Genomic DNA, 13,964 nt, shown 5'->3' with positions numbered 1-13,964 from the left:
GGTTGCAAAAGTTACCAAAAAGAACTAAAATAATCCTAATCCACTTCCTACAACTATATCCATTGTAAAACCAAATTTTTACAAATCTCATAATAAATATTTTGTCAAAAGGCTTAATACTGGACAATAATACTGTTTTTATTATATACTTTGATAAAATTAAAACATTTAATTCCCACTGGAAGGTTTTATATAGAAGCAGTGCCTGCTTTCCTAAATGACAAATTTTCTCAGTGCTAATCTGTACATGAAATCTTTTATTTAATATATTCCTTAAGAATACATTTGTTCTATTCTAAAAGTCTGTGCTAAAATCACAACAAAAACACCCAGTCACATCTAAAAACAAAAATACTTTTAAACTAGAATTTAAACTTTATGATGTTCAGATCATTCTGGAGTAAAATAAATACTTAGAGAAAAAAATACTCAGTTGCATTTACCAAAAGATTTTCTTAGTAGGCAGATAAATTGTTAAAATAACTTAAAAATAAAATTACGCGAAGAAATAGTTATATTATACTTAAATATCATTTATACTAGGTTAAAATTAATCCTCCCCATGCAAAAAGAATAATTCTTTGTCAATCGTACCAGAATTGTTTGGCAGGCAACAGAGCAAATAAAATAGAAGAGGAATGAGCCTGGGCTAGAAAAGCATCTTGCTTGTAAGGACTGTTACAAAGAGAAAACTCAGCTAAGGTTGAGAAACACAGAGTCTTTGGGTAACCCTGTGAACACTAATACCTCAAGTAAGGGCAAAAAGAAGTCAGGAACTAGACAGAGGGGTCATATAAATAGAGGAGTCATAGCAACAGAGGAGTTTGCTATAGAGTCATGTGATTAGATCGCTCCTAAAATGGGCTACACAATATTGACTAGACTGGGAGAAAATAACAGGGAACCCTTAGCATCTGAATCAGACAACTAATGATATTATGAAAATGAAATAATTGAGAGTTTATCTGATTCTGTGATTCCGTTACCAAAGGCATTATAATGAGTATCATGCAACAAAGCATCCTTGGGGTTTATTATGAAAGATATCTGTAAGACCTCTACTTCATTTTCTTCCATTGAATTTTTGATCTTTCAAATTTACTCCTCCAGGTAAAAATCCCCACCTGGCCACTTTTGGAGGAGGGTAGAAATCAGGAAGTCTGGAACCAGCTCAAATATGAATTGAAATGGCCCTACCTTGTACCTAAGTTCCAGTAACTGGGCTAGATTCCCCCCTCCATCCTATAAAATCAGGCTGCCTTTTGTCCGTCGGTTTTAGTAACCATTTCCTACTGTTTCTCAGACCTAACTCATTTCCTCAATTACGTGTCTAAGAAGGAATCTAGTACTGAGATCTGGTTTTCCTCTTCAGACCAGTCTCTGACCCCTAAATCTCAGGACCTGACTCCTTTTTCCTGATGTGGCTGGTCTGCCTGGGCCTTTTATTTATTGCTAACCTCAACAGCTGTGCCGCCCACTTTATCCTTATGAAATGCGTCTGGTCTTCAGGCTCCTGGCATTTCTCTTTGATCCATCCCATGGTCCCAGAACCATGCTGAAGATACAATACCTTCTCTACCATTAGCATTCTTCATAGTACTTAATTCAAAACTGAACTTGTGCTTGATAAATGCTGGTTAGCCGGATGAGCAGCAGAGTTATGCTGCCAAGTCTCAGAATCATTAAGTTATAACTGTAAAAATTGTTTTAAATAAAGTGAATGTTTGAGACAACAATATGATTTTTAACCTTAAACGTAAATGAGTAGCATGTTTAGTGCCAGTTATATATTTGATAATGCAATATTCTATCATGGAAGTTCATTTTATCATTTTTCTTTTTTTCATTCTGCTCATTTTGTTAATTTTCTGCATTTTATCATTTTAGTTTTCCCTCCTTGTTTTGTTATTTTTGGCATTTTTCTTAATGTTTTAATTTTCTCATTTCCTTATTCTTTAATGTTGATGTGATATTTTATATTGTATCTTCCTCTGTGGTAGTTGATTTTCAATTCTTTTTTTATTTAAAACTTATAACCAACATCATTTAATCTGGGACAGTGTAATGGGTCCAAGAAATAAAAAAAAAGGCAGTAAATAAAACTATGTCAGTTTTTTGGTTGAAACCTGAATAAATATACTTCAAAGGGAAAAGAAGGGTCAATTAACAAGGGCACTACATTAAATAGAAATAATCTTAGCAACATAAGAACTTTACCTGCAGAAGTTGGCTCTTCTTCATCTGATGCTATGATAAGAGGAAAAGGGGTGAGGTGGAGACAGGGAGGATGGATGGGGGTGGGGAGGGAGAGAGAGAAAAAAAGAAAAATTGAACATAAATATATTCTGCATTTTCAACCAATGACTTACAAGCTCCTGACTTGTAATTTTGTGAATTACAAAATTATAAAGTTACAGAAATCTGTCATTAGATAATTGGATAAAGACAAATTAATGGGTATTTATATTAAATTAATATTTATATACTTTTATTCTCTAAAATACTTATTTATTAGAAAAGACCACTCAGTTGTCTGAATCTGATTTTCCCTTCCTTTTGCAAAAAAGACTGGTCTTATTTAATTTGAATGTAAATTATAATTACTATGAATTATATTGTTAAAAATAGAAATTGAATATAACATATGAATACCGCACTGTCACCACATCATGGGAATTTTCTATTAGCAAAGAGGAATCAAAAGGCATTGTTGATAGCGAAAATTTTATTCCATGAAGTAGACATTATAAATAAGATAGGGGTTACACACAAACACACTCAGCTCACAGGTACCAAACACTTTAAGATTCAGAAGTGGTGATACTGTGGTGAGGCCACAAGAACCTGCATTTTGAAGGCTGATCCAAGGGGTTTTGACAGATGTGGTCTACAACCCACAAGGATAAACATGGATATTATAAAAGCAGAGGTCACAATAGTAAAACAGAACTTTATGCTAAAGCAGTGGTTCACAACCATGAATTAATATTAGAATGCCAAACTCTGGCTTCCACCTCAAACCAGTTAAGTCAGAATCTCTTTCAACAATACTAACTTGTAGCCAGGATTGAGATATTACTAGATGGTATCAATATAAGGTAACGAACTATAACTCAAAGTGTAAATCATTCTGATTCCTGTTTTGAAAAGGAGGAATTAAAAAAAAAATTAGCAGGGGGTGCAGAGAGAGAGAGAGAATCTGAAGCAGGCTCCACGCCCAGTGTGGAGCCTCATGCAGGGGTTGACCTCACAACCCTGAGATCATGACATGAGCAGAAATCAAGAGTGGGACGCTTAACCGACTGAGCCATTGAGGTGTCCCAAGACATTACTAAATAACATCAATATAAGGTAACATAGGGGCACCTGGGTGGCTTAGTCATTAAGCCTCTGCCTTCAGCTCAGGTCATGATTCCATGGTCCTGAGATCGAGCCCCACACTGGGTTCCCTGCTCAGCGGGAAGCCTGCTTCTCCCTCTCCCACTCCCCCTGCTTGTGTTCCCTCTCTCACCGTCTCTCTCTCCATCAAATGAATAAAGAAAAAAAAAATATATATATATCTGTTAAAACAGATCTTTAAATATATATATATTTAATATATATAATATATATTATATATTTATAATATATATATAAAATATATATATTATAAATATATAATATATATTATATATATTTAAAGATTTTGGTATATGGTATATGGTAACATGAACTCAAACTCGAAGGTAACATGAACTATAACTGATTCCTGTTTTAACAGACAGAAATTTTTAAGAGCAGCCAGACTCTAAGGGTAATAATCTGCTATGCGCATGTAGGGGACTGAGCATGGTGGTTATAAGAGTGAAAAAGAGTTTACCTGAAGTTGCTTCACAATTTGGCCTAGAATGCACCTCTTCACCTTTACACTAACAGACAGACTCTGTGAGGAGGTATTTCTGTTCTGTACACAAGTGCAACTTACCCCGAATATGACCGTTGAGTTATATGACACCAGCCGGTGCTATTTCATTTGATTCATGAAGTTTTAAAATAAAAATTTACTCAGCTGAACTGCTTATAAAGGAGCTTTGTTCCCAGATGATTCGTTAATCAAGGTATCACTGTGTAACCAGGGAGCAGTCTCTACTTTTTCCCATTAAGGTTACATCTGCAAAGAGACACCTTAGACAAGCTGACTTTGTGTCCTGACAGTATTTTCCTCTCACACTGTTTGGCTTGTCTCCTTGGCACATGAAGGAATGGAGAGAGCAAACACAGTTGGCATGCATGGTGTGGAGAACATAAATATTTAAAAAGCCATTTGCTGCTTTATTATGTCCAAAATATATCATAACATGTTCGAAGAGGAAAACTGTCAGTAGCTTCCAGGAATTCCCTTTTAGGAAAATACCATAAAGCCTTGTAGAAGTGCTGACTTAGATGGTCATTGTTAGTAAAAGTCTGGAGAATCAAAGTCGGGGGGGGGGGATCACCTTATGTATGTGAATTCAATTTATAAAAAGCTATGATGAGATGAAAATTACTCATATCTGATAGATACAGAGGGTTAGAGTGACTGAGCAATTTGTCTAAGGACAATTTGAATTTGAGCTCATGTCAATGTGACATTCAAACCAAACTCTTTCCACTCTGCCTTCCTGTCTCCCAAAGTGTTGATTCAGTATCCATTAAGAGAGAAAGGGAAAAAGGAGAAAAGGGTCATGGAGTGAAGACTGGTTAGATCTCTGATAATGTTACTTGGACTTAAACATAATGGGGGGAAAAAACTGGATGTAAGGACCAGGAAGCTTCATAAGATCCCTACAATCCAGGGATAGACACAGGCAGGTGAGATCTGGAGTATGTAGTTAAAATATCCTAAGCATGTGATGCCTAAGGAGTGAAAGATTAGAAAAGCTGAGATTTTATCTCTCCATTACATATGGATAAGCAAGAAATTTTCAGAAAGAACTACCCAGCACAGAAGCAAAGACAATTCCAAATTTATAGAAGTCTTAGTGATTAGAATGTCTTAAAAGCAAAGCCTGCTGGGTAAGCAGTGCACTAATCTACGCTTAAGTCTCTAATACCGAAAAGCATCTTTGTAACAGATTAACAATATTAAAGTCTGCAGATACACAAGTCTGCACAGAATTCTGTTTCTATACAGCATCTCCATAATGCTGATAAGTCATGATACAAAGATTTCGCTAACCAATACTCATACTATGAAAATACACACACACAAACACACATACATATGGGTTAGTATTACTATTAATTCACTGTTGCAGTTACCTCTGGAAAGATGGCCTTGTAGGTGGCTAGCTACACTACCAAACAGAGCATCATGAACTATTAACAGGTGGCAGCTAGAGCCCCAAAGGTACAAATAAGCCTCAAAGTAGACATTAGTGGTCCACTTAGTGACATTTAACTGAAATAATTACTACAGAAGATAATGCCATGCTACCCAAATGATTTTTCACTTTTCCATTTGCTTCTCAGAATTCATTGAAATCAGCAAATCAAAAAATACATCTTCGTCACATGCAAGTTCCTTTAATTCTGGAAATTAAAAACACATGCACTGGGGCCCCTGGGTGGCTCAGTCTGATTCTTGATTTTGGCTCAAGTCATGATCTCAGGGTTGTGGGATGGAGCCCAGCATACAGTGTACAGTTCAGCGTACAGTCCACTTGAGGCTCTCTCCCTCTCCCTCTGCTCCTTCCCCCTCTTACCCTCTCCCCACCACCCCCACCATAAATAAATAAAATCTTTACCAAAAAAAAAAAAAAAAGCAAAACCCAAAACACATGCACCAAGCAAAACAAAACTAAACAAATAACTCTGTATCGCTCTGCTTGGTTACAGTGCAGAAGGATGTACAGAAATGACAGTAACAGCAGAAAAATAGTAAAAATACATATCTGAAATAGAAAACAACTGTGCGGTCCTCTCATTGCTCATAACGGAATCACCATTTCATTAAGATGCCCCAGATCTACTGAATTTGAATTTGGGTGTCAGTTCAGCTTTCAGCATTTTAAAAAAGTGCAGCAGGTGACTGTTACAAACACAAAATGTTGAGAATGATGGCTATACCCATCAAAATTTGTTGCATTAGGAAAGAGTCATGGGTGCAGCTGTTGAAACTGAAGCAGTAAATTAGCAGGTTTATAGGAAACTATTCACAGTGTGTACTGGGGTTACTTCACCAGCTCTCAAAGCTCTCTTGTATCATCTTCAGGTTTATTTGGATATCTACATCAATACTTTGAGGGAAGATGATTCCTCCTTTGGATTTAGAGAGGAAGTTTATTTACATCTCAGAAATAAGTAAATCTTCTCCATTTTCCTGTCCACCATTATTTGTCTAGGTAAGCATATGACCCATTTGGGGACACTGATGGGTAAGATGAAGTTTTTGCATGCTTGGGTGAGGTGAGGCTCTTGGAAAGGAGGCTTCCTCAATCTTCTGAGAAAGTGTCTGGAAAAAACCCTCTTTCTCTTCCTTTTAGACACAGACAGGAAGCTTGTGGTACCAGAAGTAAGCTGGCAGACATTTTGCAGCCATGATGGGAGCCAGCTTTAGAAAGAAGCCAACCCTGCTCCAAGGCAGAATGGAAAAACAGAAAGAAATTAGATTACTGATGATATAGTTCAACCACAAAGTCATCTCCTTACCCAAATCTGGACCTTCAGTTCTGAGGAAAAATACTTCCTCTTGACTGTTTACCTAGTTTTAGTTGAGTTTTCTCTAATTTGGAACGACGTGACATTCTGCCACAACTATAAGCCGTTTTGTTGTTGCCATTTAAAATATACTAGAACACATATGGAGTTCATCATCTCTGAGGCAGGTGAAATGGAAAGTACATACAGTCTCGGGCACTGCACTCAGAGGGCAGCTGGGCTTTTGGCACATACTTTTTCCACAGAGCTCACGACAACGTTTTGGTACGATAAACCTACCCTGATTTTGAAGTTGGTCACTGTTTATTCAGGATGATCTGACAGTGTATATGTTCATGAACCGGGTTAGTAGGTGACAGAAGAAAGCAACCTGTGGACCTGCCTTCTTCCCTTTCACCCACCTCCCCTCCTTTTCTTTTTTGTTCCACAGGATCAAGTGTCAGATACAATAACTACCCAAACCCATGGGCTGTATACTACACTGATACACATATGATAGTAAAACACACATACTTCTTCACTGGACAGGCTTTAGTTCTATATGGTACCAACGATTCTTATATCTCCTATCTTTCTTTGTCTTATCCTTGGGTGTTTTAAGTGAACTTTAATAACCTGGAAATTCCATCCATTCAAAAATAATTCTATGCCCACGGTGGCTCACCATGAAATAGGAATAGTTCATTATGAAAGATACAAAATATATTTCTTAGAACATTATAATATATGAGCTATTTTAATCTATTTTACACATGGATGTTACTCAATTCATTGACTTAAGGATCATTTTGTTTGCTATATTATAAATCTAGTTAATTATGTACCAATATGTTCTGCAAGTTTGAAATCATCTTATAATTCATTATTTCCATAAACAAAGAAACAGCAAACATATATTCTTTTTTTATTAACATATAATGTATTATTTGCCCCAGGGGTACAGATCTGTGAATCGTCAGGCTTACACATTTCACAGCACTCATGATAGCACATACCCTCCCCAATGTCCATAACCCAACCACCCTCTCCCTACCCTCACACCCTCCAGCAACCTTCAGTTTGTTTTGTGACATTAGGAGTCTCTTACGGTTTGTCTCCCTCCCAAGCCTGTCTTATTTCATTTTTTCCCTTCCCTACCCCCACAACTCCCTGCCCTGCCTCTCAAATTCCTTATATCAGAGATATTATATGATAATTGTCTTTCTCTGATTGACTTATTTCGCTCAGCATAACACCCCTAGTTCCATCCACATTGTTGCAAATGGCAAGATTTCATTTCTTTTGATGGCTGCATAGTATTCCATTGTGTGTGTGTGTGTGTGTGTGTGTGTGTGTGTGTGTGTGTGTGTATCACATCTTCTTTATCCATTTATCTGTTGATGGACATCTAGTTTTTTCCCATAGTTTGGCTATTGTGGACATTGCTGCTATAAACATTCAGGTGCATGTACCCCTTTGGATCACTACATTTATATCTTTAGGGTACATACCCAGTAGTGTAGGGTCATAGGGTAGCTCTATTTTCAACTTTTTGAGGAACATCCATGCTGTTTTCCAGAGTGGCTGCAGCAGCTTGCATTCCCACCAACAGTGTAGGAGGGTTCCCCTTTCTCCGCATCCTCGCCAACACCTGTCATTTCCTGACTTGTTAATTTTAGCCATTCTGACTGGTGTGAGGTGGTATCTCACTGTGGTTTTGATTTGTATTTCCCTAATGCCAAGTGATGTTGAACACTTTTTCATGTGTCTGTTGGTCCCTTGGATGTCTTCTTTGTAGAAATGTCTGTTTATGTCTTCTGCCCATTTCTTGATTGGATTATTTGTTCTTTGGGTGTTGAGTTTGCTCAGCTCTTTATAGATTTTGGATACTAGCCTTTTATCTGATATGTCATTTGCAAATATCTTCTCCCATTCTGTCAGCTGTGTTTTGGTTTTGTTGACTGTTTCCTTTGCTGTGCAAAAGCTTTTGATTTTGATGAAGTCCTAATAGTTCATTTTTGCCCTTGCTTCCCTTGCCTTTGGCGATGCTCCTAGGAAGAATTTGCTGCAGCTGAGGTCGAAGAGGTTGCTACCTATGTTCTCCTCAAGGATTTTGAAGGATTCCTTTCTTACATTGAGGTCCTTCATCTATTTTGTGTCTATTTTTGTGTGTGATGTAAGGAAATGGTCCAGTTTCATTCTTCTGTATGTGGCTGTCCAATTTTCCCAACACCTCTTGTTGAAGAGACTGTCTTTTTTCCATTGGACATTCTTTCCTGCTTTGTTGAAGATTGGTTGACCTTAGAGTTGAAGGTCTAAAGAAATATATATTCTTAAGCTGACAATATTTCAGAAGTTTTGATTCAACTGCAGTGATGAAAAATAACAATGATATTCATGTATCATTATTCATGCTTGCCCAGATGATAAATGCTATAAATATGAATGTGTATGTGTGTATTTGTGTGTGTGTGTGTGTGTGTGCGCACACGCAATTACTAAGATAAAGAAGAGTAAATTATCATTTCAAATTTGGGAACTCAGTCTTTTAAACAGGTTGTCGAGTTGCTTCTGTAGGTATTCAGAGATTTGTTTAGAGATAGGTTTTGGTTTATATGATTTTTGTTCTATTATTTGTTTGTTCATTTGTTTTTTGGCCAATGGCCAAAAGAGGACATGCCTCAGGGCTTAAAAGTTGCCATTACCAATTTCTTCCTTATGAAAATTCAAAGAGGAATAGTATTCTCTCCTGGCCAATGACTTCAAACAGCAAATGATTTGGTCAGTTATATGCTCTCAGAACTGAACAATGTTTGGGACACAATGAGAAACAACAGACAGTATTTACATCAAAAGTATTCAGAGAATTACAAAGTCTTCTCTATTCTATCAGTATTTCACATGCATTTTGATTCCTCTGCTAAATTTGGAGGATAGTTTCTATTGAGTACAGTTAATAATATGTAATATATATAATTGTGTACACATGTAGTTAGTATGTAAGTATATATGTGTATGTTTATTAGTCTCCTCCATTAGACTAGGAGTTTCATGAGGTCAGGGCTGTGACTTCTTTGCTCATCATTATAACTGTAGTTTTAGAATAGTCTACAATGTTGTAGGGCTCAATAAATATTTGTCAAGAGAAAGAACACAATATAGATAAATATTTAATACACTCCTCTGTGTTGCTTAATAAAATTCAGCTGTTTCATTAAGCTACATTACTAGACTTATCAAAGAGAAAACCATACATCTTCATCTATGTTTTAGTTACACCTGTATCTATATCTATATCTATATCTATATCTATATCTATATCTATATCTATCTATATATCTATACTGACATATAGCTATATAGTCATATAAATCAGATTTATGTCCTTGGGACAGGAAAGAAAAGGAATAAGGGTTAAAAAGACAATGGTTGCTCTAATGACCATTTGATCATCTCATGAAAACATAAATCTGTGATCTTATCTTATTTTTTTAGGGACTTTATTTATTTGACAGAGTGAGAGAGCACAAGTAGAGGAAATAGTAGAGGGAGAGGAAGACTCCCCACTAAGCAGGAAGCCCAATGTGGGGCTTGATCCCAGGACCCGAGATCATGACCTGAGCCAAAGGCAGATGCTTAACCATCTGAGCCACCCAGGCGCCCCTAAATCTGTGATTTTAAACTAACTGAAAAAGCATCAAACTAGTGTTTATTAAGTAAGTAGATTCATTAAAATAGAACCACAAGAGGCGCCTGGGTGGCTAAGGTCATGATCTCAGGGTCCTGGGACGGAGCACCCCCTCCTCCAGTCAGGCTCTCTGCTTAGTGGGGAGCCTGCTTCCCCCTCTCTCTGGATGCCGCTCTGTCTACTTGTGATCTCTCTCTCTCTCTCTGTCTGTCAAATAAATAAATAAAATCTTAAAAAAAAATAGAACCACAAAATGCAGTTTCTATGTTTAGTAGTGATATAGTTCACATGGGTTTCAAAATCTAGTTAAACAGTGAATCATGTTAACAGCAGTTAGCAGTGCATTTGCGATTTTCTCATTTTAGAAATAGGTACAAATGGGAAAAATAATTTTAAAAAATGAATGGAAGCTTTAGTTTCATTGTTTTGCCACTGAGTTAAAAAATACATAATTTATAAAACTAAACCAGAGTATTGGGAAGTTGGGAAGTAATATGACTCATCTCCCAGCTAGTATCAAAGAGACGTTGGGGACATAATTAGGATACATTTTCCTACTTAAAAGAAGCACTAAAGACCTTTAAACTAGGTGATTTGATATTACACAGGCCTTATAATTCGATATTTCATTTATCTATTCAATTGTCCTCCATCCTTTGTTTATTCCGTGTGCTCTCCTTCCCCATCCAAATTCATCCCACCTTTGTAGACTCAATCCAAATTTCACCATCTTCAATACATTAGCATTTATTTTAGTCTCCAGATTTGTGTAGTTGTCCACTACAATCCCCACTGACTTTTAAACTATAATCTAAAGCCAGTTTGAAACAAAATAGCAATATTTTCCAGTCTTGTTCCCAAGCTGGACATTGTTTACTATCCTTCATTTAGGGCAGCAGTTGTGTTTTAATTTTGTATAGTGCACATAATTGGTACTGAGTAAATATTTTTGGAAAGCTGTCCAATTTCAAAGATGAGAAAATGAAATCCAGGAAGTAAATTTAGTCTGTTTTTACAGTATTGTGAGCCATGTAAAGGAAGGATTGGTAAATTAAACCTAAGATATCCTAAGAAAATTCATGGACAAATGGAAAGAAGAAACTTGAAAAGGACCAAGCAGATCAATAGCTAATATGTATATGATTGCCCAGACTGCATCAATTTTAAGTAAAATTAATTCATAATGTTTTTGAAAATTTAATATGGGAGAGAGGAAAGAGTTCTGCTAAGAGAATGCCGTGTTCTGTGATGAGGGAAGCCACGTGGCCATGATTATCTGCACCTCACATATGATATTCAGATGATCACAGTGCCCTTACTATTTTGTTTCACAGCAACTGACAGAAGGAAACTGGTAACATCAGTTACCAGGAATTACCAGAATTACCAGAAATCAGGATTTCTGCTTTATTTATATGTGGGAAACTGCTCACTTCAACCTCAAGTCATTTCCATAAGTCTGGACAAATGCACTAATCTGAGAAGCAAATCTGTTAAAACCAAAAGAACAAAAAACTGAACGATAATGGAGGGACCAGCAATATTGACACAAATCTCATTGACAGCATCCACTTAAGGAAACCACAGAATCATTGCACATAAAATGTTAATGTCAGTAGAGATTTTCTCATTAACAGGTTGGCCAAAAAAGAAAAAAATTAAAAAACCTGTGAAAATGGGTTAAGGTTTGCATTATAAGTACATGTATGAAATCATCTAAATTACCAAATAAAAATCCACTATAAACTGAATTTTGAAGTAAAATTCATATACATGTGAATGCATATACATATAGTGTATAAATAGTAATTAAATATTTATTTATAATATAAAATAAAAGGACTGTACAAAACTTGCTGTTCTATAACTTGCTTTTTTCACTAATATTTGCAGATATTCTTCTATGTCAACATACTCAGGGAATATGGGCAGTATTTAATAATGTTTTGTTTTACTGGCATACCATAATTTACTTAACTCTATTGAATGGTATTTGGATGGAGTCAGGGGTTTCTTTCTTACAAATAATACTGCAATGAATACTCAGACTCCATTTGAATAGTGATAGAAACATGAAACAAAAATAAATGACTAAATTTCATGAAATAAATCAGCTCATAATACTATGCACAATATAAAATATTCACCTTTGTAAAGAAGGCTTTTAAATGATCCTCTTTAAAGCCATCAGCTTATCCGCAGTAATATGTTTCTTAAAGATATTGGATGATATGATATTTGTGACTTCTTCCTGTGAAATTTACTCCCACAATAGAGTTACTATTAATGATGGCCAAGTGTGTCCTGTGTCCAAGTAGTTCAAGACACAGAGACAAAAGAAACAGCTGAGCTCTGTGTTTGGGCAGATGCAGCCTTAGAGTTGACAACTGAGTACAATATTCTTATATTAAGTAATATAAAACTTCCATATTTTAAGAAAAATAAATGGTGGCCATTTGAAGACAAAGTTGCTTTATTACAAAATCTTGGCATGTAATGTGTGTGTATATGCATGTGTGGGTGGGCACAGCAAACATTTAATATATTAAAGTTATTTCAAAGTTGATGTTTTACCACTTTTGAAATTTGTGAAGCCTTTTAACAAAATATCACTCCTTTTTCACTGCTTATATTACAAAGAGGGATTCAGAAATTTTATGATGGCTTTGAAATGATGAATTCCCGAAATACAGTTCCATGTACTTGGCTTAATTAAAATACCTTTCAAAACCAAAAGATGAAAGGACAAGAAAAATAGTGGGCAGGTGTAATTAGAAGAGAACTCAGATATCTCTGTTAGATCTGTTTCTCTTGGGTCTAGGGGAATTATTTTTTGCACGTAGCCTTGAACTCATCCCAAGGACACTAACTGTAAGAGATAAAGCACAGCTTCTACTTGCCTATATAGAACTGAACTAATCTAATGTGCCACTGACTTATTCAGCAGTCCGTTAATGACTGCTATAGAGGATTGTTTTTTTCTCCTGCCTGTTAAAATAGAAGTTAAAATTAAGTGCTTTCTTTTCAGAATCATTAGGACCTTCTTTAGAGGAAAATAGTCAGTGTATCACATTCAGGCGTTAATCAAACGACATTGACAATGAGATTTCTCTATCTGCAAAACTGGTCTTCCTAGGCCAAATTTTTCCTTAATCGAAATGTCTTTAAAGAACTCAACTGATAAAAAAGTAGACGGGTCTAACTTTAAGACAACGAAATCGAATAAATATATAGGGCTATTCAGGGAGGGCCCAAGCCCCATTCTTCTTGTCTTTCTGGATATTTTCAGGTTGTGAATGCATACTATTAACTTTTACGCTTCCAAACTGCCAAAACAAAACAAAATGAAACAAAAACAAAAACAAAGGAATAGTCAAATAGGAAATAGGCCATTCAGAAAACAGGATGCAAGCAAATTTGAGAAACAAAATTTTAAATCCAAACCAGACTTAAAGGTCACTAAGTCCAACCTGCCAACTAAACATTTAAATATTCCTTCAAAACTTCTAGTGGCAGGAAACTTATAATCTCATAATGAACATGTCACATTGCTCTCCCAGGGCTAGCCTCTGGAAAACAGTGGAATAATATGGCTCTTTCTTTAAAATAATAGCCTTTC

General features: G+C 36.0%; 1 protein-coding gene across 1 annotated transcript in view; it reads right to left on the bottom strand.

Moving 5' to 3' along the window:
* Positions 1–13,964, bottom strand: part of EDIL3 (EGF like repeats and discoidin domains 3) — a gene marked incomplete at its 5' end in the record, with an annotated part of 295,014 nt that overhangs the window by 257,132 nt on the left and 23,918 nt on the right. The window contains one exon of the mRNA XM_080804329.1: positions 2,218–2,247. Within this exon, the coding sequence (XP_080660455.1) occupies positions 2,218–2,247 (30 nt within the window). The remainder of the gene's footprint in view (positions 1–2,217; positions 2,248–13,964) is intronic.

This window comes from Martes martes (assembly GCF_963455335.1).
Source record: "Martes martes genome assembly, chromosome: 5".
Classification (NCBI taxonomy): Eukaryota; Metazoa; Chordata; class Mammalia; order Carnivora; family Mustelidae; genus Martes; species Martes martes.
The sequence above is the reverse complement of the archived record's forward strand: the minus strand, read 5'-3'. Positions and strand labels throughout refer to the sequence as shown.